The sequence below is a fragment of the Dermacentor variabilis genome, chromosome 9 (assembly GCF_050947875.1).
Source record: "Dermacentor variabilis isolate Ectoservices chromosome 9, ASM5094787v1, whole genome shotgun sequence".
Lineage (NCBI taxonomy): Eukaryota > Metazoa > Arthropoda > Arachnida > Ixodida > Ixodidae > Dermacentor > Dermacentor variabilis.
The window spans coordinates 4,056,846-4,081,186 of NC_134576.1; the positions used below are offsets into that span (position 1 = coordinate 4,056,846).

Below are 24,341 nucleotides of genomic sequence, written 5' to 3' on the forward strand. Positions count from 1 at the left end.
CGCTTGTTGCTGAACGAATGCAGGAAACCTGGTGCTCACAGGATTTCCTAAGAGCAGCTCTCAGGCAGTTGGTAGCTATGCCTTTCTTAACTAACTTCAAATGTGCAGATTGGTAGTCCAGCAAGGGATTCTTGCTCCTAGGAAAGTAAATCCAACACAAGGAGCTAACATTTAGAATGATACAAATATGTAAGAATTGTAAGCGGCCATCTACTGGCAGCGCAAGAGAGAACTTTAGCCCTACTGCGCATTCTTCAAAAACACCCTGAATATCTTGTACAGCAAGGTCTCTCCCTTCAGGTTGTATTCCTTTCAGCACAACAAGAAAGTCATCGACATACCTATAAATTTTAGCTACACAAGTATTGTCACGTAACAATAGAATACGTCTATCAACATTAGATAAAAAAAAATCACTTAAAACAGGTGCTCTGCACAAACCATCTTTTAGGACAAAAATGTCCTGGTAAAAATCAACAAGGGTATGAGAAAGATGAAATATTAGCATTTCAACAAAATTGTCAAGAGAGAGGCCGGCAGCATTTTGAAAGTCGATGCGGCTGTACTCCCAATATTCTCCCCAACGAAAATTAAAAGCTCAGCTTGAGGGAAGGAGGAAGAAAGCTCTTTTACATCAATCGAGAAGGCATATAACTGTTCCCCAGTGTTTTCATGTGCCGATAGGTAGTCAACCAGCTCAATGGAATTGCGCAACAAGAATGGGTCGCCGACAGGCAACATTTGAAAGGCTTTCTGAAGAAATTTTGACATTTCTCCTTGCCAAGGCTCTTTGTCAGTTACAATTGCTCTGAGAGGGACATCTGCTTTGTGCATCTTAGCAGGAAAGAACATCGTGGAAGTGCCTCTCTTTGTGGCCAGCATATGCTTCCCGAGGCCATCAATATGGATATCCTGGCATATAGTCAAGACATTCTTCTTCACCCTCATTGAAACATTATCCGAGTGTACAAAGTTCTTATTCACAGCTGCACACATCTTCTCATGAAAACATGACTGCAACATGACGACAATACCCCCTTCTTTATTGGATTAAAACAAACACAAGTTATATTCAATTAGAAATTTAACAGACTGCTTAATTGCCTTATGAATATTCGTAATGCAAACACCAGAGGAGAGGCAGTCAACACCTTCCGAAATACATCTACTTTGTTCCTCGGGATTAGTAGAACGGCTCACTGACAAGACCTAAGGGCATTTCATTGGTTCACTACAAAATTTTGGGCTGTCTTGTAACACATCATGAACCTTGCTAGGCACATTGCAACATCCAATTCCAGACGCAGGGGCCGCATTCCCCCCTTGCAGGCTCGTTTCCATGTGCACGTCGATGGAAGACACTGGACCCACAGGAATTCAGCCCGACATGCGAGTTCCAGCTGGTGATGAATGCGTACCATTTCTGATAAAGAAGCATTGTACCTTGAGAAGAACCTTACCAGTGTTAGGGTTGGCGTCGGACACCACGGGCGATACGTCATCCCCCTACCCTCTACTTGGTTGGAGCCCACGGGTGACAGGTCATTCCCCCTACCCTCTGGGACGGAGCCCACGGGTGACAGGTCATTCACCTGACCTTCTCCCCGGATTCGTCGAAAAGAGGATCGACTTCTCCTTCCCGTGCTCGGTAATGCAGGAGGAGGGGCCCTCTTTCTGTGCCTGTCACGTGACATCGACGGAAGCAAGATCCCGCCCACACTTGTAGAGAGCCTATTTAAGGAGCTCCGAAATGTACTTTGATATACTTCAGACTTCATACTTCATGCTTTTCTTATTTTCTTTCAACTACCTTTGAATAAACAGTGCAAGTTTCGCACTAGCAAATCGTCTCGCCCTTGCTCGGTCGCCATGGTCTACCGGAAGCCTACAGCCCGCCGACAACGCTACGCTACCCAATAAGTAATGTCGGTCGAGCTTAGATAGGCAGGCGCCGCTACTTCTCGGCAGCAGTACGGTACGCTACCCTGGAGTACGCAAGAAACAGGTTGCTAGCGGTGGGATCGCCTACAAACGCAACAAACTGGTTGCTAACGGTGGGACCGCCCCTGAAGTGCAACACCAGCAACGATTTGTAATGGTACATTGTTTGTGGGCACTTATCCACTTTGTTGTGCTTTTGATTACCTGTTTTGTGGCACTTTCGTCTATGAACATTTATTTGAGCATCTAGTGGCTTCTTTGCATGTCATCTGAATAAAATTTTGTCAGTTCAAGTCCAGCGCATTGCCCTGTTCTAACTTTTTTATGTTAGCTTCATTTGCGCTCGTAACTATGTCACAGCACTTGTCAAGTACTTGGAAGGCAAGACCGACTTTGTCTTCAGGGTATTTAAACGTGGATTGTCTTCATTTTCCTTGCAAAATGACATCCTCACAATGCACTTGTCACCAGGATGTGCCAACTGACTTCTCGTGCTCTCAGCACTGTAGCCAGAGGTTCTGCATGCCCAGCAAGATGATCTGATAGCTGGGCACACTGGGTTCTGGTTCGTGAGGATACAAGAGAATACTGGCAGCACTTGACCACTGATGTTACCCATTATGTCAAGATGTGCCCAAAAATGCGACACCACCATGGCCAGCAGGATTGATATAGCCTATTGAACTTCTTTGCCGACTGTTCCAGTAGATAGAGATAAATTTATTTGGGTCCTTTCCAGTGTACACATTAGAAAATAAATGGATCGCCATGGCTACCAACTACCTTACCCAGTGCGCTGAAATGAAAGCCCTGCCCAAAAGCAGTGTGGTCAAAGTGGCAAAATTCTTTGTCGAGAACATCCTGATACGATGTGGTTCCCTAAAAGTCCTTATCGCCGACAGAGGAGCTCATCCTGATACGATGTGGTTCCCTAAAAGTCCTTATCGCCGACAGAGGAGCTTACACAAGAGGCCTTGCAGTACAGTCACCACAGGACAACTGCCTCGCAGACGAGTGGCCTTGCGAAGCGCCTGAATAAGACAATCACCAATATGTTTACAATGTATGTTGACAGAGAACACAAGATGTGGTACCGTATGCTTCCTTCTATATGCAAGCTTTGCTTACAACACAGCAATGCAAGAAACAACACAGATGATGCGATTCAAGCTTGTTTATAGAAGTTACATGGCAATGATACTTGATTCCTAGTTGCTGAACATCGGCGATAAAGACAATTTTGACTTTGGCGCTTACCTTCTGCAAGTGAAGAAGCCCAACAGCTTGCCTGCCTCCTCAACAAAAACCAGACTGACAGTTGGCACTACAATCTTAGACAACGCTACGCAGAATACTAGCCTAGTGAGTGTGTCTGGGTTTGGCTATTAATATGATGATGTGGACCTAGTGAGAAGCTAATGCGACATTCGTTCAGGCCATATGAAATACCCTGCTCAATGTCTTGGTGCACTGGACAAATAGCAAACTGGAATCCTTATAGCTGCTGCTGATCAATAAAGCAGACTGTATTCAAGTACCCATCATAATGATGTCAGCAAAGCATGACCAAGTTCTAGAAAGAAAGGTTGCCAAAAAACAAAACTGCCGTGGTGGTGAAATACTTGCTTCATATGCAAGTATTTGAAATCCTGGTGCCGCCGAAAATCCACTCATTCTTTTTTTCTAATGGGTAGAGATGCACCACGACCTGACGCTTGATTATTCATGTGGGTTTTAATCGTGAAAGTGGGCCCTATAGAGACTACAGAAACTATATAGATCAAGTTTGAATCCTTCTATAAGATTTTTTTTTTAATTTGATGATGGTGAGCTTGAAATTCACCTCCTCCAGTGCAGAACATCCGCAGGCTTGGAGTGACGCCTGACACCGGCAAAAGATGCAGAGAGCAAGTGGAGCTATACTAATCCAGGTTTAACCAAACTAGGAAGGCCCACTATGCTTCAACAAAGATGCTCCCTCACCAGAACAGAAATCGGCCTCCCTGTTGCAGTATTGTGCCACTACCTCCCGACTGATTCCTACAATTACCCCTGGCCCTCAGTCCCCAGCAGCTGCGGAGCACCTGACCAAGGCTCCTTGGTCAGGTGCTCCGCAGCGAAAGTTAGGTGAGCGGATGAGATTAAGAAGTTTGCAGGGACGACGTGGCCACAATTAGTACATGACCGGGGTTGTTGAAGAAGTATGGGAGAGGCCTTTGCCCTGCAGTGGGCGTAACCAGGCTGATGATGATGATGATGACCAAGGCTGCAGTCAGACCTGTAATGCAGCAGAGGCTGCCAAGAATCTCTGGGTCCGGACAGGCTGCCAACGAAAACGGACCCTGTCAACCTTTAATTGCTTAACTTTGTCGAGTGAGGCTAGCTTAGCAGGACTCTTTGAGGAACTATCACATATTGTTTGGGATATCATCAGCCTTAGTGAGATTAGAACTGGTGAGGCTTATACACTGCTGAACGAACATGTCCTCTGCTTATCTTAGAATTTTAGTTTGTATAAACTTGCCTCTTCGTTGTATTATTATTAACAAAGCATTGTATGATTGTATAATTTTGTATAATTGCTTGCTCTTTATGCTGTGTAAATTTTTTTTTCCTTACCCAATGCCCATTTTTCGGGCCTGTAAGGTATTTTGAATAAATAAATAAATAGAGGTTGTGGGGTTCTCCTCCGTGCTCTTGGGACAAAGGAACAACAACACAGTAGTGCAAACAATCACAAGGGCATTTATTGCACCTTTCATAGATCAAGGTCTGCTAGCCGAGTTGCTATCCACAAAACATGCCGATGGGCGCGCGACAAATCTAGAAGTCCGACTCACCGCGACCGGATAGCGAGCGAATATGTTCGCCCCATGCTGGATCCTAACGCCTGGTCATTCGCGTGTACGGTCACGCGGACGGTGGCGCGGAGACGGAGACGCGAGGCGGTGTCGCAGAAGCATGGGTCGGCGGCGCGCGGGTCGTCCACGCGGTTCGCCGACCCGCCGGGGAAGAGCCAACCTGTTCTCCCCTGCGCCCCCAAGTAACCCTGCCGTGAGGCGGCGTTAGCAGCGCAACACTCGCGCCATTTCTCGCACTGCGCCCCAACCACATCGACCGCCGCGGGCATCACGCAGGCCACGCGGCGACGCCGGATTACAGGAGACGCGACATGCGGGAAAAACATATCAGGGGGCGCGCGATAGTCGCGCATTCCCACAAGGTCTCCCAGATAAAAAGCAATACGGGGTAGAATTCCTAATCCATAAGAACATAGCAGGCAACATTGACGAATGCTACAGCATTAATGAGGATAGCTGTCATCATCATCATCATCAGCCTGATTACGCCCACTGCAGGGCAAAGGCCTCTCCCATACTTCTCCAACAGCACCCGGTAATGTACTAATTGTGCCCATGTCGTCCCTGCAGACTTCTTAATCTCATCCGCCCACCTAACTTTCTGCCGCCCCCTGCTATGCTTCCCTTCACTTGGAATTCAGTCCGTAACCCTTAATGATATCGGTTATCTTCCCCCCTCATTACATGTCCTGCTCATGCCCCCCATTTCTTTTTTTTGATTTCAACTAAGATGTCATTAACTCGCGTTTGTTCCCTCATCCAATCTGCTCTTTTCTTATCCCTTAACGTTACACCCATCATTCTTCTTTCCATAGCTCGTTGCGTCGTCCTCAATTTAAGTAAAACCCTTTTCGTAAGCCTCCAGGTTTCTGCCTCGTAGGTGAGCACTGGTAAGACACAGATATTATACACCTTTTTCTTGAGGGATAATGGCAACCTGCTGTTCATGATCTGAGAATGCCTGCCAAACGTACCCCAGCCCATTCTTATTCTTCTGATTATTTCCCTCTCCTGATCCGGATCCGCCGTCACTACCTGCCCTAAGTAGATGTATTCCCTTACCACTTCCAGTGCCTCGCTACCTATTGTAAATTGCTGTTCTCTTCCTAACTGTTAAACATTACTTTAGTTTTCTGCACATTAATTTTTAGACCCACCCTTCTGCTTTCCCTCTTCAGGTCAGTGAGCGCGCATAGCAATTGGTCCCCTGAGTTACTAAGCAAGGCAATATCATCAGCGAATCGAGAGTTATTAAGGTATTCTCCATTACCTTTTACCCCAAATTCTTTCCAATCCAGGTCTCTGAATACCTCCTGTAAACATGCTGTGAATAGCATTCACCCTCCCTGACACCTTTCTTTATTGGGATTTTGTTACTTTCTTTATGGAGGACTATGGTGGCTGTGAAGCAGCTATAGATACCTCTCAGTATACTTATATACGGCTCGTCTACACCCTGATCCCGTAATGCCTCCATGACTGCTGAGATTTCGACAGAATCAAATGCTTTCTCGTAATCAATAAAAGCTATATATAAGGGTTGGTTATATTCCGCACATTTCTCTATCACCTGACTGATAGAGTGAATATGGTCCATTGTTGAGTAGCCTTTACGGAATCCTGCCTGGTCCTTTGGTTGACAGAAGTCTAAGGTGTTCCTGATTCTATTTGCGATTACCTTAGTAAATACTTTATAGGTAATGGACAGTAAGCTGATCGGTCTATAATTTTTCAAGTCTTTGGCATCCCCTTTCTTACGGATTAAGATTATGTTAGCGTTCTTCCAAGATTCCGGTACGCTCGAGGTCATGAGGCATTGCATGTACAGGGTGGTCAGTTTCTCTAGAACAATCTGCCCACCATCCTTCAACAAATCTGCTGTTACCTGCTCCTCCCCAACTGCCTTCCCCCTTTGCATAGCTCCCAAGGCTTTCTTTACTTCTTCCAGCATTATCTGTGGGATTTCGAATTCCTCTAGACTATTCTCTCTTCCATTACCATCATGGGTGCCACTGGTACTGTATAAATCTCTACAGAACTCCTCAGCCACTTGAACTATCTCATCCATTTTAGTAATGATATGGCCGGCGTTGTCTCTTAACGCGTACATCTGATTCGTGCCAATTTCTCATTTCTTCTTCACTGCTTTTAGGCTTCCTCCGTTCCTGAGAGCATGTTCAATTCTATCCATATTATACTTCATTATGTCAGCTGTCTTATGCTTGTTGATTAACTTCGAAAGTTCTGCCAGTTCTATTCTAGCTGTAGGGTTAGAGGCTGTCATACATTGGCATTTTTTGATCAGATCTTTCGTCCCCTGCAATAGCTTACTGGTATCCTGTCTAATGGAGTTACCACACTCCTTAATGATGCCCACAAGATTGTCGTTCATTGCTTCAACACTAAGGTCCTCTTCTGGAGTTAAAGCCGAATACCTGTTCTGTAGCTTGATCTGGAATTCCTCTATTTTCCCTCTTACCGCTAACTTACTTATTGGCTTCTTATGTACCAGTATCTTCCGTTCCCTCCTCAGGTCTAGGCTAATTCGAGTTCTTACCATCCTATGGTCACTGCAGTGCACCTTGCTGAGCACGTTCACATCTTGTATGATGCCAGGGTTAGCGTATGAAGTCTATTTCATTTCTAGTCACGCCGTTCGGGCTCCTCCACGTCCACTTTCGGCTATCCCGCTTTTGGAAGAAGGTATTCATTATCCGCATATTATTCCGTTCCGCAAGTTCTACTAATAACCCTCCCCCGCTATTCCTGGTGCGTATGCCATATTCCCCAACTGCCTTGTCTCCAGCCTGCTTCTTGCCTACCTTGGCATTGAAGTCGCCCATCAGTATAGTGTATTTTGTTTTGACTTTACCCATCGCCGATTCCACGTCTTCATAGAAGCTTTCGACTTCCTGGTCATCATGACTGGATGTAGGGGCGTAGACCTGTACGACCTTCAATTTGTACCTGTTATTAAGTTTCACAACAAGACCTGCCACCCTCTTGTTAATGCTATAGAATTCCTGTATGTTACCAGCTATATCCTTATTAATCAGGAATCTGACTCCTAGTTCTCGTCTCTCTGCTAAGCCCTGGTAGCACAGGACGTGGCCACTTTTTAGCACTGTACATGCTTCTTTTGGCCTCCTAACTTAATAATAATATTTGGGGTTTTACGTGCCAAAACCACTTTCTGATTATGAGGCACGCCGTAGTGGAGGACTCCGGAAATTTTGACCACCTGGGGTTCTTTAACGTGCACCTAAATCTAAGCACACGGGTGTTTTCGCATTTCGCCCCCATCGAAATGCGGCCGCCGTGGCCAGGATTCGATCCCGCGAACTCGTGCTCAGCAGCCCAACACCATAGCCACTGAGCAACCACGGCGGGTGGCCTCCTAACTTCACTGAACACTATTATATCCCATTTACTGCCCTCTAATTCCTCCAACAGCACTGCTAGGCTCGCCTCACTAGATAACGTTCTAGCGTTAAACGTTGCCAGGTTAAAATTCCAATGGCAGCCTGTCCGGAGCCAGGGATTCTTAGCACCCTCTGCTGCGTGGCAGGTCTGACCGGTCGTAATCAAACTTAATAAGAGGTACAGATTAAAGGTAGCACAAGCCTATGCTCCAGCAGCCAGTCACGATGATGATGAAGTAGATCAGTTTTATGAAGACGTTGAATTAGCGATGAGAAAAGTGCAAACTCAGTATACTGCAGTGATGGGCGACTTCAATGCAAAAGTGGGGAAAAAGCAGGCTGGTGAACAAGCAACTGGTAAGTACGGTGTTGATTCTAGAAACGCTAGAGGAGAGATGCTGGTAGAATTCACAGGAAGGAATAAGCTGAGAATAATGAACACCTTTTTCAGGAAACATAGCAACAGAAAGTGGATGTGGAAAAGCCCTAATGGTGAAACAAGAAATGAAATTGATTACATACCTTCTGCCAATCTCAGCATAGTGCAGGATGTAGAAGTGATAGGTAGGGTAAAGTGCAGTGATCATAGGTTAGTGAGGGCTTATATTCACCTCAATTTGAACAGAGAAAGAGTAAAATTGGTCAAGAAAAAACAGGTCAACTTAGAGGCAGTAAGGGTAAAAGCAGACAAATTTAGGCTGGTACTTGCAAACAAACATACAGCCTTAGAACAAAGTGATGATGATGATGAAATAGAAGTAATGAATGAAACCGTAACGAGACTGGCTTCAGAGGCAGCAATTGGAGTGGGAGGCAAGGCAAGAAGGCACCCAATAGGCAAGCTCTCCAAAGTAACAAAGGACCCAATAAAGAAACAACAAAGAACGAAAGTGTCCAACTCGAGAGATCAGATAGAATTCGCGGAATTGTCAAAACTGAGCAACAGGGCGAAAATAAGTGATATTCAAAACTATAACGTGAGAAAGACTGAGGAAGCGGTAAAAAATGGACACAGCCTGAAAACTGGGAAGTGAGAAAGAAACTTGGAATTGGACAAACCAAGCATAACTGCGAGTCGGCCTGGTTGGAACAGATTCATTTTAAAAAACACTTTGTGCGCAAAACAAAAAGGGACGAAGAAAAGGAGCAACACAAGGATACACAAGATATATGCACTGAAAGATAAGCAGGGTAATATCATCAGCAATCTCGGAAGATATAGTAAAAGTAGTAGAAGAATTTTATACTGACCTGTACAGTACCCAGAAGAGCCAGGATACTTCCATTAGAAACAGTAATGAGCAGGATACAGAAACTCCTCCTATATCTAGCGATGAGGTCAGAAGGGCCTTGCAAGACATGAAACTAGGAAGAGCGGCAGGAGAAGATGGAATAACAGTCGATTTAATCAAAGATGGAGGAGACCTTATGCTTAGAAAACTGGCAACTCTCTATATGAAGTGTGCATCGACTGCAAAAGGGTCCCAGAAAACTGGACTCTCTATATGAAGTGTGCATCGACTGCAAAAGGGTCCCAGAAAACTGGAAGAATGCAAACATTATACCAATCCGCAAAAAGGGAGACAAAGAATTGAAAAATTATAGGCCTATTAGCTTACTCCCAGTATTACATAAATATTTACCAAATAATCTCCAATAGAATAAGGGCAACACTGGACTTCAGTTAACCAAGGGAACAGGCTGGCTTAGGGAAGGGATACTCTACAATGTATCATACCCATGCCATTATCAATCGTCACTTACAGCGCATACATAGACGAGGTACAAAAAGGACGACGAAGACAAGTGCTGACTTCCAACTGATTTTTCTTTTGAGAAACAAACGTATGTATACTGAGACACCAAGACAAAAGCGCCATCTACAAAGCGTCAACCCGACATGAGTATGCATTCAAAATTCATGACCTAAGATGAACGAGAGCGCATGTGCAACCTCAGAAAAACCAGTTCCTTGTCTGTTAATGCAATTGATGGCTTACTAACTGAGTCACCATCAGCAATTGCTGCTGCTTCAATGTAAGTCTGGTACATTCATTAGAATTCCTAGCTAAGATAGTGGTTTCTTCAAAAATCGGGACACAGCCGCATTGTGCGCAATGAACACCAAGAAACCCTTTCCGCCCCTTGCGCACTTTATTGCTGTGTTCTTGTAACCTAACGTTAAGACATCTACCTGTCTGCTCTATATAAGACCTGCCGCATTTCAAAGGTATCTTATACACAACACCTTTCGAACAACCTGTAAACTTCTTCCTATGATTAATGCTGCAAGTACTACCTTTCTTAGCAGCAGGATTGGTTCTGACACAAAGCTGGGCAAGTTTTTTTTGGAGCAGAGAAAACAAACTCGATACCTGCTCTTTGTCCTATTTTCTTAAGTTTGTGGGATATTCCATGGATGTACGGGATAACAGCTGTGTTTTTACTTCGTTCATGTACCTGAGACTCAAAGCTGTGAGGAACGATACCAACCTTATTACCCAGGCTTTCCGAAACTGAGACCAGAAGGTTGCTCGGGTACCCTGCAGCCCTCAACCGAGCTATCTGCGTACTGAAACTGGGTTCTATCAAATGATAACATGATTTCGTTAGAGCATTATGCAAGCAAGCCTGAACGATACCTCTCTTAACGAGTTTTGGATGGGCAGATGCATACGGCAACAGAGGCTTGTTGGCTCGCGGCTCGTACATCCAGCATTTTCATGTTGCCGGGTAAAAGACAACTTAAAATCTAAAAACCTGAGTGACCCGTTCACCTGAAGCTCATGCGTGAGTGTGAGCGGAGATTAGCATTCTTCGAACAGATCTAACGTTTGACAAACAGAGGTCGCCTCACAATTAAACAGAACCAAAAAATCATCGACATAACAAAAGGCTTTTTCGATTTTTGTATTGCCCATCCGTGACATGATGTTCATGTTTAGGTAAGCCAAAAATAAATCGCTCAACAAAGGAGCAATACATGACCCTATACATATCCCGCTTTTTTGAAGGAAAACATTTCCTTCAAATCGCTCCTTCTATCGCTCCTTTGTCGGACAAATAGGACAAAGAGCAGGTATCGACATTGTTTTCTCTGCTCCAAAGAAACTTGCCCAGCTTTGTGTCAGAACTAATCCTGTTGCTAAGGAACGTAGTATTTGCAGTATTAATCATAGAAAAAAGTATACAGTTTGTTCGAAACGTGTTGCGTATAAGATACCTCTGAAATGCGGCAGGACTTATATAGAGCAGACAGGTAGATGTCTTAACGTTAGGTTACAAGAACACAGCAATAAAGTGCGCAAGGGGGTGGAAAGGGTTTCTTGATGTTCATTGCGCACAATGCGGCTGTGTCCCAATTTTGAAGAAACCACTATCTTAGCTAGGCATTCTAATGAATGCACCTGACTTATCACTGAAGCAGCAGTGATTGCCGATAGTGACACAGCTAGCAAGCCATCAATTGCATTAACAGACAAAGAGCTGGTTTTTCTGAGGTCGCACATGCGCTATCGTTCATCTTAGGTCATGAATTTTGAAAGCATACTCATGTCGGGTTGACGCTTTGTAGGTGGTGCTTTTGTCTTGGTGTCTCAGTATATATGCGTTTGTTTCTCAAAAGAAAAATCAGTTGGAAGACAGCACTTGCCTTCGTTGTCCTTTTTGTCCCTCGTCTACGTATGCGCTGTAAGTGACGATTGATACCATGGAATATCAACTAGACCGTACCCTAACCTTGCTCCATGCCATTAATCAGTTAACTAAGGGAACAGGCTGGCTTCAGGAAGGGATACTCTACAATGTATCATATTCATGTCATTAATCAGGTTATCGAGAAATCCGCAGAGTAGAATAAGCCTCCCTATATGGCTTTCATAGATTACATAAAGGCATTTGATTCAGTAGAGATACCAGCAGCCGTAGAGGCTTCAATACGCAAAAAAGGTGAGGCGTGCAGACAGGACACAAGAGAAGTGGACAACATGAACGCCACTTCTCTTCTCTTGTGACCTTGCATGCCTCACCTTTTTGCATAATGAATCCTTACCAGCTAGCTCAGCTTTCTGTAGTTCATAGAAGCATTACGTAATCAAGGAGTAAAGACCGCTTACGTAAATACCTTGGAAAATATCTACAGAGGTTCCACAGCTAGCTTAACTCTACACAAGAAAAGCAGGAAGATACCTATAAAGAAAGGGGTCAGATAGGGAGACACAATCTCTCCAATGCTATTTACTGCATGCTTGGAAGAAGTATTCAAGCTATTAAACTGGGAAGGCTTACGAGTAAGGATCAACGGCGAATATCTCAGTAACCTTCGGCTTGCCAATGACATTCTTCTATTCAGCAATACAGACGAATTACAACAAATGATTGAGGACCTTAACAGAGAGAGTGTGAGAGTGGGGTTTAAGATTAATATGCAGAAGACAAAGATAATGACAAATAGCCGGGCAAGGGAACAAGAGTTCAAGATCACTAGTCAGCCTCTAGAGTCTGTGAAGGAGTACATTTACCTAGGTCAATTAATCACCAGGAACTCTGATCATGAGAAGGAAATTTATAGAAGAATAAAAATGGATTGGATCGTATACGACAGACAATGTCAGCTTCTGACCGGAAGCTTACCATTATCATTGAAAAGGAAGGTGTAAAATCAGAGCCTTTTACCAGCGCTGACATATGGGGCCGAGACTTGGAGATTGACAAAGAAGCTTGAGAGCAAGTTAAGGACTGCAGAAAGAGTGATGGAACAAAGATTACTAGGCATAACGTTAAGAGACAGAAAGAGAGCGGTTTGGATCAAAGAGCAAACAGGTATAGCTGATATTCTAATTTACATTAAGAGAAAAAAATGGAGCTGGGCAGGTCATGTAATGTGCCGGTTAGGTAACCATTGGACCATTAGGGCTACAGAATGGGTACCAAGAGAAGGAAAATGCAGTCGAGGACGGCAGAAGACAAGGTGGAGCGATGAAATTAGGAAATTTGCGGGCGCTAGTTGGAATTGATTGGCACAGGACAGGGGTAATTGGAGATCGCAGGGAGAGGCTTTCGTCCTGCAATGGACATAAAACATGATGATGATGATGATGATGACGATGATGGAGACTTGCGAGTGTTTGGGCACCTCTTGTCCCCACCACTGCTTTGGTGAAACAGTCGAGCATCTGCTGCTGCTGTGAGAGGAGTGCTGCCACTGGGCACCTACCGGTACAAGCACACTCCCAGCCTGATGCTTGGCAATTGCAGGACTTGCAGACGCTTGGAAGGGCTCCCACCTAGTGGGAAGTTGGCGGTGCTGGACTACCAGGCTCCGTTTTGAAGAGTTATGACATTTTCTTTGCGTTCGTTCTTGCACAGCAAGCACAGCGGTCTTAACGAACCTCTCCCAAGCAACCAAGCAATGTACCTCTGGAAAGTCGCATGCCTGGCTGGGGAAGGGGGGGGGGGGTGGCACTGCTTGTACCAGTCTTATAAACCGGTGGGTGCCCAGTGGTGAGGATTGAACGAAGCACTTCCTGCAGTCGGTTGTGCTGACTCGCTAAGCAAACCACTGTTGTTGAGAGGGGACAGGAGAGTGAGGAAATGGAAGAGCTGCAGACAGCAGTTAATGTATTGGAATAGTAAAGCCGTGGCCATAACTGAGAAATGTGTGGGCAGCCCCAAACTGAGAGCATAAACATGCTGAGTAGGGTTAATGACGTTGCACTGCGAATAAAAATAATATTCCACAGAGCATTGCAATAATACTGCTACAGAACAGTATTTGCGATGACGAAGAGGCGAACAGTGTGAAGGTGACGACGACGATGAGAGGCTAGCGCGAGCTGTTGCCTCTTGGCCAAGTGCGGCATATTTCACTGTAAATATACTTGTATATAGCTTTTCGTCTATGCCTTCCTACGTAACACATCTGGTGGAGGTCGACGTTCCCTGTACCTCGTCATGGAGCTTCGCAGTGGACGGTACGTCAAGCCTTCCTTCATGGCTCCCGGCGACGACAACTCGACTCCGCCGTGTCCGACACCTGCTGCCACTTCGACGACCTACATCACTCTCCCCACTCCCCGTGATCCTGGCATATTCTCGGGCAAAGTTGGGGAAGACGTCGATGACTGGATCAGCCTATACGAACATGTCAGCCGCAATAACCGGTGGGACCCTACTAACTTGCTCGCCAACATAGTCTTTTACATCAGTGGCACACCTCAAGTTTGGTTTCGGACGCATGAAGATGAGCTCACCAATTGGGATTCACTTAAGCAAAAGCTACGAGACTTGTTCGGCAATCCCTACGGTCACTAACTTGCCACGCAGAAGGCGCTTTCCGGCCGTGTGCAGACGTCAACAGAGCCCTATGTCACATACATTCAGGACGTCTTGGCTCTGTGCCGCAAAGTTGACGCACACCTGACTGAGTCAGACAAGGTTTTCCACATCCTCAAAGGCATTGCCGATGATGCCTTCAACTTGCTCATTTGCACCAATGTGGCGATGGTGGATGCAGTTATAAAAGAATGCCGCCACCTGAAACTCGCTAAAAGCCGACGTATTGACCAGCAGTTTGCCCGTCTGCCCAGCACCCCAGCGACATCTTCCTGTGCCGACGCTCCTCGTCCCAACAAGACTACCGATGTTACCAGGATCGTCCGGCATGAGATCGAGGCCGCCTATCCGGCTGCCTTCGACTGCAGCCTCACCAACGCATCTGCAGTCATGGTTTCCCTGACTCAGGCAGTTGTCCGCCAGGAGTTCGAAAACATGGGTCTTCACACAATCTGCTCGGCCCATCGCCCTGATACCCACTCAGCTTCTTTGATTCCGCCCTGTCCCGCATCTTCTTACCCACCACGTTTCCACAACCCATCTGAATGGCGCACTGCTGACGACAAGCCCATTTGTTTTCACTGCCATCGAATCGAGCACATTTCTCAGCACTGTCGCAGTCGCTGGAGTTCCCCGACCCGGTCTGCTTATACTGCCTACTCTCGCCCCCCACTCATCCCTATGCCGCATGCTCCAATAATGCCGCCGCTGATTCTTCTGCACTGAACCGCCCCTATTCTCGTTCGCCTTCACCCCCCCCCCCCCAACCACGACAATCTCGTTCTTCCCAGCCCCGTCGCTCCTATTCGCCAACTCCGTTCCGACGCCGCTCCCAGCTGGAAAACTAGACGATGCAGCGCCTCGAGGTGACGTTGCATTGCTCCCTACGCCGCCAAATCCTCCACTGACATTGCCCACTTATCTGAACCTTCTTGACATGCAAGTCGACGGTGTTTCTGTGTCTGCTCTTATAGACACTGGGACGCATTGGTCGGTAATGAGCGCTGACTTTCGTAACCGGCTCAAGAAAATAATCACGCCCGCCAAGACGCCTGCTGTTCGTGTCGCCGATGACGGAACAGCCCCCGTAATTGGTATGTGTACCACCCGTGTCTCCTTCGCCGATCGCTCCACTATTGTGCTATTCACACTCATCGCCCACTGTACCCATGACATTATCCTCACCTTAGACTTCCTCTCCACACATTCTGCTCTCATCGATTGTTCTGCCAGTACACTCCGCCTTGACCTGCCTGCTCTAGATCCCCCTGAACCACACCCCAGTCGCCTCAGTTCCGTCAACTTCATTCGCTTGCCACCTTCGGCACTGACTTACATTGACTTATTGTCATCCCCACAAGTCCTCGACGGTCACTACATCGCGGCTCCTATGAAAGACGTCCTCCTTACACACGGGATCACAGTAGCTCACACAGTTTTATCTATTACGGCGAATTGCGTATGCCTGCCAGTGGTCAGATTTGGCTTGACTACACAAGTGCTGCCACGCGGGATGTCTCTGGCACAGCTTTGCTCATCCGAGGATTACTCAGTAGCATCTGTTGCAGAAGACAATTCACCCATCCTCCTCTACCATCACAGTCGGTAACTTGTACTATTGCCGACTTACAGAAAATGATTGCGCCCGACTTGCCGTCCAAGCACGCTCATAAGCTCTACCGCGTTCTATTTTCCTACCACAATATTTTTTACTTTAACGATCGTCCTTGGGCCCAAACTACAGCTGTTAAACATTGCAGTAATACCGGCAATGCCCCTCCTATTCATCGCTGCCCGTATCGAGTGTCACCGGCTGAGCGTCAAGTTATTCACGCAGAAGTTCGCAAAGTGCTTGCAAAGAACATTACTGAACCCCCATGTAGTCCATGGGCATCACCTGTTGTACTGGTCAAAAAGAAGGATGGCTCATGGCGCTTTTGCGTGGATTATCGGCACCTTAACAGGGTTACCAAAAAGGACGTGTATCCCCTACCTCGCATTGATGATGCCCTTGACTGACTCCACGGTACTCGCTATTTCTCCTCTATTGACCTTTGCTCCGGCTAATGGCAGATTGCCGTGGACGATCTCGACCACGAGAAGACTGATTTTGTAACACCCGACTGTCTTTATCAATTCAAAGTGATGCCATTCGGTCTATGCAACGCCCCTGCCACTTTTGAACGCATGATGGACTCCCTTCTTCACGGTTTCAAATGGTCCACGTGCCTGTGCTGCTTGGACAACGTTATAGTATTCTCCCCAACGTTCGCTATGCACCTCGAGCACCTCTCAGCAGTCCTGGATGTTTTTCGTCGAGCCGGTCTGCAACTTAACACATCGAAGTGCCAATTCAACCGTCGCCAGATTACCGTCCTTGGACATCTCGTTGAGGCGAGCGGAGTGCAACCGGGCCCAGGCAAGATCCATGCTGTTACGCACTTCCCTGTTTCGAAGTGTGTTAAGGATGTACGCAGCTTAATCAACCTTTGTTCGTACTTCTGCCGTTTCGTGAAAAATTTCGCCGCCATAGCACGACCACTAACCGAGCTTTTGAAGAAAGACGCCCCTTTCCAGTAAGGCGATAACGAGGCCTCTGCATTCTCGCATGTAATCTACCTTCTCACAACGCGTCCCGTTCTGGCCCATTTCGATCCTTCTGCACCTACCGAAGTCTGTACTGATGCCAGCGGTCACGGAATTGGCGCAGTACTGGCACACCGCCAGCGCGGCCACGACCGTCTTATTGCTTACGCCAGCAGGCTCCTCTCACCGACAGAGCACAACTATTTCATCACTGAGCGTGAATGTCTGGCCCTAGTTTGGGCAGTTGCGAAATTCCGGCCATACTTATATGGCCAACCCTTTTCCGTTGTCACAGACCATCACGCGCTTTGCTGGTTATGCTCATTGAAAGACCCTTCAGGAAGACTTGGTCGCTGGGCCTTACGCCTCCAAGAATATTCGTTCTCTGTCACCTACAAATCTGGCCGACTACACAAGGATGCTGACTGCCTGTCTCGCTACCCAGTAGACGAGCCTGATGATGCCGACAGTAGTAGCGCCAACGGCATTTTCTCTGTGTCTGCCTTCGCTAACATCGCCGATGAGCAGTACTGAGACCTATCGCTGCGAGCACTCATCGAGCGTCTGCGCTCTACACCTACCGACGCATCCGTTCGCCAATATGTCCTCCAGAGTGGCATTCTGTATCGAAGGAACTTCCCTGACGGCTCTGATTTTCTTCTTGTCATGCCAAAACCTCTACGACAGACTGTGCTCTTTGAGATGCATGACGCACCCACTGCAGGTCATCTTGGGGTAACCCGCACGTACGACCGCATCCGCCGCTGCTTCTACTGGTCTGGTCTCGCTCACTCCGTCTGACGCTATGTTGCTGCCTGTGATCCCTGCCAGCGTCGGAAAAGACCCCAGGTGCTACCTGCCGGTCATCTCCAGCCGATCACCGTCCCTGTGGAACGGTTCTTTCGTGTTCGATTAGACCTCCTCGGTCCCTTTCCCACATCATCCTCTGGGAACAAATGGGTAGCCGTCACAACTGATTACGTCACCCGATACGCTATCACGCGGGCTCTCCCTACCAGTTGCGCCACTGACGTCGCGGAGTTTCTCTTGCATGACATTATCTTGCTGCATGGCGCCCCGCGACAGCTGCTTACTGACCATGGTCGAAACTTCCTCTCGAAAGTTATCGCTGACATTGTGTGTTTCTGCTCCATTCCACACAAGCTGACTACCTCATACCATCCTCAAACCGATGGCCTGACAGAGCAGTTAAACCGTACTATTACTGATATGCTGTCCAAGTACGTTTCCAAGGACCAGCACGACTGGGACATTGCCCTTCCTGCATACAATTCTTCCAGGCATGACACCGCCGGATTTTCTCCAATATACTGTATGGTCGCGAACCAACCTTGCCCCTCGACACGGCACTTCCTCCTGCTGCAATCTCAACAAGCGAGTATGTGCGCGACGCCGTCGTCCTCACCGACCATGCATGCCAGCTTGCTCGTGCTCGACTGATGGCCTCACAAACCACTCAGCAGTGTCAGTGACGCTATCACGCGGGCTTTCCCTACCAGTTGCGCCACTGACGTCGCGGAGTTTCTCTTGCATGACATTATCTTGCTTCATGGCGCCCCGCGACAGCTGCTTACTGACCATGGTCGAAACTTCCTCTCGAAAGTTATCGCTGACATTGTGTGTTCCTGCTCCATTCAACACAAGCTGACTACCTCATACCATCCTCAAACCGATGGCCTGACAGAGCGGTTAAACCGTACTATTACTGATATGCTGTCCAAGTACGTTTCCAAGGACCAGCACGACTGGGACATTGCCCTTCCTGCATACAATTCTTCCAGGCACGACACTGCCAGATTTTCTCCAATATACTGTACGGTGCTACGGAACAGTATTTGCGATGACGACGAGAGGCTAGTGCAGGCTGTTGCCTCTTGGCCAAGTGCGGCGTATTTTATTGTAGATATACACTTGTATATAGTATTTTGTCTGCATCTTCCTACGTGCCAATATTGCTAAGTTGCACAGCAAACCAAATAATAAACACGATTGGGGCTGAATGCCTGAGAGAGACGAAGGGAGAATTCCTGCACCAGATGGTGCGTGATCAAGGGCAAAGCACTAGGAAGGAAGCTGACAGCATTTATCACAGAACACAAGGAAAGAGAGAATCCTGATAACAGAATGGGCATGCAAAAACAGGCATATTTATTTTCTAATACTGCAGGCAGCTAGCTTCCCAGGCAGTTTAGGGTTAAGATATTAGTAGACAGTGTTTGAAAGCATCAATACTCATCAAAATCAATTGAATGAGAAAAGAAGGTGCGCTGGAAAAGTTTCGTTTGTGAGAAGTATGGGCATACAACTTGAGAGTTGTCGAAGATCCTGTGTATGCAGGTGGTTCCCCATTCAAGCCAATATTATTCTGATACACCACGTAAAAAGAATCCCAATTCTATCAATTATATGCGAAGTTGCAGCGGATGCAACTGCAGTCGCTCTATCATACTGGTTATTGATGAAGTAAACTTATAATCCGATAAAATAAAGCGAGCAGCCAAATGCTGAATTGACTCTAACTTTGCAATAACGAGAGCATGGAAAGAATCCCTAACTACTGCAGCTTACTTGAGCACTGGCCAAACTAAAGGGTGACATGCTTCCAGCTTGACATTATAAAGAGACCCTTTAAACTTTTTCAAAGAAAGCTAACTTGATTAAATGTTTTAGTGCAGACGTAATGGATGTGGGCGCTCCAAGTAAGTTTACACCCAAACACCTAGCTACATTGATGGCAACACTATCCGGATGGCACCATGCCCCCCAAGTTTGTCTTCCCTCTCTTCATGCACTATTCACATAAACCAACTACAACCCTAGTCCGCTGCATTGTGAACAAGGAACTCGAACGGGTTACAAGACGCCGAAACTAATTTTGACTTAATCAGTGACCATAATTCTGTTTTAGTAACATGCTACTTAATCCGACAAGCCTTCGTCGAACTCTCGGCGAAAAAAAATGTAGGTGCATTCGAATACAAGATTGGAAGGCCTAGTAAAGTGGCTGTTTAATGTGGCTTTTTGTAACCGGTCATCTTCTTGTGCAACCTTTGTCTGTAAAGTTCCAAGACTGAGTCCATAAATTCAACATTTAGCTCACTTGTGCAGTTCCCCTTTGAAGTAGTATCCTTTGCAGTCTCCACTCAGCTTTTCTGGCAACATGAACCTCTCCCCCTTCTTACAAGAGAAACCACTTGTGCCACTCATGTCTGGTTGCCGTAAATGCCACGGGGAAGCTTATACGCCTGTGTGCCAGTCTTGCCAAGCTTCACACAACATTTTACTTTCACATGCTGTTCAAGGTGGACGACCCCCATCTGTACACAGTCACCCACAGTAGAATGCGCCAATGACTTGCAGCAATGGATCTTTGCCCCATGTAGCGCCATCCAGTGGCTGTCGCAGCAACCAACAAAAACAACACAAGTTAGTCCTAGGAAACAGTGCTAGACTCGTATGCCAACACATGCTTTGGAAAATCGCTTCTAGAGAAGAAAATAAATCAGTCATGCAACTTTACGGGTGGAGAATGTGTTTCAAGAAAATGAAATTAAATTGGTTTAATCAAAGTGCTGTAGAAGCGCTCCAATTCTCTTTCGAGCAGTGAAATAAACTTCAAAGCTGTAGTTGCAAGCAAAATGCCGGATGCACAAAGTTGACAAGCGCTAGCTGAAAAGCATTCTAGACTCAATTACTTTCACCCGCCAGCCTTCAGTTGGTGGTGGAGAGGGAACAAGAGCACACACTAGCTCGGCACACATTCCAGGTGTTGGTGCAGCAAAGGGGTAAAAATCGCACAGGAGGACTACATTTTTGAACAGCATGTCATGTGACCTTTTCATCTTCCTCATTTGACATGCCGTGCACAGTCCACAGCTTTATTATGTCCTCCAGCCTTCATAACATTTCTCAAGCCCTGCCAGGTATAAACATGAAAAAAAGTACAAGAGTAGTATACACACACACACTAAAAAAGAAACCAAAGTCATAAGGGGAGCCACAAGCTGCAAATGCTTTTGCCACTTCCAACACACCTGGTCTCGGCAGGTAGAGCTACCATACAGTTCCTTTGAGTTCGGATGCACATGCAACAAACATCTCGCATGCACTATAATTGCACGAATCTGCAAGGAATGCGTTCTTGCAGGCTGTGGAGGTCAGCCCTGGTTGTGGCAAAGCCCAAATGGCTCCTGGTGCATAAGAGTGCTAATGTGCAAGAAGGACAGCTGTGCACAAGACTGCCACCGTTAAGCCATAGCCATCCAGCCGGCAAGTGCTTCCACCACCACAAAAACAGCAGGCAAGCCATCTGGTCACACCCTTATTGTTAACTACTGCTGGCACATGGAGAAATGAGGCTGGCTAATAATTCATGGCATTCAGCAGCATGAAACTGCTGGCAGGAGCATTGTGATTGTCTAATCCTTTCTGATGCCCAACATTGTTCAAAATGCATTCCACAGTGAATTAAGGTGCTTAGCTTTGCAAAGCACCACTGAGAACCCATCCCCAAAGAACACAGAGGGAACACTTGGTGCGACAAAAGATGCTTGCTCCAAGGTGGTGCCTGCCGACATCCAGAATGGAGACATTCAAGCCATGCTACCAGTGGTAACAAATGCCAGGCTCAACATGCAAAATGAAGTTTCAGAAAATTCTATGCCATCAATGACATGCAGTAGAAGAAGAGCCTTCAGGAGTGGAACTTCAGGTGTGGATGACATCATGCACAAGAGGCACGCACCTCCTTGCTAGAGATTTTCGCCAGTAGCTCTCCATCAGGTGTGCCACACAGCTCCATGATCCTGTTCAGCTGGTTTAAGTCTAGCGCCCAGGTAAGTCAAGGGGACACACCGAGGAGGAGGAACCAATGTATCCCAAGTGTGATCTAAGGCAGTACATTGGATAAGATACAAACATCCTATTGCAGAGACATCTGTGTTGCATGTCCAAAGGGACACTGCACATTAATGAATGTCCACATACATAAAACGAACGTAAGAGGGACCTCCATAAATGAAGATGTTTGAGTTATTAGGCAAAATATAAACTATTTCACTGTTCTGTCCTCATCACATGCAAGAACCAGTACTTAAACATTGTTATTACGAAGTTGAAGGGGGAGCCAAAAATACTTTGTTATACTTGTTAATTTGTTATATTCATTATTGCAATGTACTACAAGATATGCCCAACGGTGTGGAAATAAGAACATGGCTTTGTGGTAAGCAGTACTGCTGCACGGGCCCCTGGGATTGCACCGGGAAGATCTTGGAGGCCAGGCCCAGATGCACCTGCCTGTGTGGCACACGCTGCAGAGCAAGAGAGAAGTGAACGCACTAATCTTTCGCAATGCCACAAGTACTCGCGCAGCCAGGCACAGGCAAGAGAGGGAGGTGACAGAGGGGAAGTGTGATAGTGAGCTGTTACTTGTGCGCAGCTGCACACAATAGTGAGAAAGACCAGTGTTGCTCGACGGTGTATTTGACACAGCAGTTTTGAACTGGGACAGCAAACGATTGCTGAACCACACAGAAAGCAATGCACTCAGCATGCAACAGTCAGGTATTTCTCGGTTTCAGAGATGAATCTACTTTTCGTTATAGCCATTGGCAGGACGATTTCACTTCTTTAAAATGAGGTTTTAAATACATACATAGATCCCTATGAGGATTTCAAGGCCAATTTCATTTACTTTGCGATATCCATTGTTTGACTAGTGATGACTGTTTTCTCCTTTGTTATGTTGAGTGTTGTGCTTACGGGTAGCTGGCACCTTGTTAGGCATTTATGCCTTTTTGCCAGTGTCGTGCACAATTCGTACACGATTGTTCAAATAACATCTATCATGTCTTGTTTCATTGTAATGAGCTTCGAGTGTATTACACTTGGATGTTAACTCTGGCAGATTTATTACACATATTTTGGCAGTGGACATCATGGGGACATGCACAGTTACAGAAAAGTTTAAAATGAAAATAATTAGGTGATATAGGCTGATCTCCACATGCTGTACGAAGTTGCTATAGCTACCAATTAAGACATTTCCTTAGGCAATATCACTATCACACTATCACTAACACAGAGACCAAATTTCTCAAGTATGTTAATGTAAGCAACATTGTGCAGCAATAGGAGGGGCATCAAATCTTGTGGTGCAGATATTAGATCACTTTCTTCTATTCCACGAGTTCTCAAAGTGGGTTACACGAGCCATTGATAAATTTTCCCTCGTTCTGCAACTCGCCAAATGGCTCAGATGACGAACCATGCGCATTTCTGCCATATGCAGATAGGTGCCGATAGTGTGCGCACTGGCGTATACGTCGGAGGGTTAAACCACGGAGCAGCACAACCCAGTTCGTTCTGGTGCGGTAGCTTGGCGAGCGCAGAGCACTGCCAATACATGACGCAATAAGCAAGAACAGTGCTAGCATCCAACTGAGATAAAGCCATAGACTCCACATAGTCATCAGCTAAAATTATGCGCAATATGCGACTGACAGCAACGCCGGAACGCTTCGTGCCTAATTGTACTGTTAAGCCTTTATTCTTGCGTTTATCACCTCGCATAAAACAACATTTGCAGCTGGCTGCGTGCCTTCATAACTGTGTAGTCGCCGCCGATGATCCCGTCGATAACCACCACAGTTTCGTCCACAGTAGTTGCGGCAAACAGTAGTTTCGTTTTGACTTGGTGCGTGCATCAGCCGCATGCCTACGAAACTACATAGTTGCCATCCATGATCATGTCAATAATGACCATGGTTTTGTCTGCATTTGTTGCAACAAATGGTAGTTTCATTTTGACTTGGCGTATGCACCGGCTGCCGGCCTTCAGAACCGCAAGGTCGCCGTCCATGATCGCGCCGATAGTGGCCGCAGTGTAGTCCACAGAAGTTGTGGCAAACAGTAGTTTCTCTTTGACGCAGTGCAAAGCTGTCGAAGATGAACAACACAGGCTATATCGTGATGGATGGATGATTTGTTGGCGACCAGCTAACTGGCAAACAAAATCGAGATGTGCGCAACATGTCTCAGATGATGACACATGCCGTGGCCATGCTGCGAAGGAAGTCGCAAGGCCTTAGCTGCTGTGAGCACTAATCAGTCCCGAGGTGATGAGTATTGCTGCTTTTACACTGCTCTTGCGCAAAATAGAAATAGGATTTGCCAA

General features: G+C 46.4%; 1 protein-coding gene across 7 annotated transcripts in view; it reads right to left on the bottom strand.

Moving 5' to 3' along the window:
- The window catches only part of p38b (p38b MAP kinase), a 516,218-nt gene that overhangs the window by 156,255 nt on the left and 335,622 nt on the right, over window positions 1-24,341 (bottom strand). For 3 of the 7 annotated variants that reach the window (XM_075670644.1, XM_075670638.1, XM_075670641.1), the window contains one exon: window positions 21,909-21,988. The exons of the other annotated variants lie outside the window; for them this stretch is intronic. In XM_075670644.1, the coding sequence (XP_075526759.1) occupies window positions 21,909-21,988 (80 nt within the window). The remainder of the gene's footprint in view (window positions 1-21,908; window positions 21,989-24,341) is intronic. 7 annotated transcript variants of the gene reach the window in all.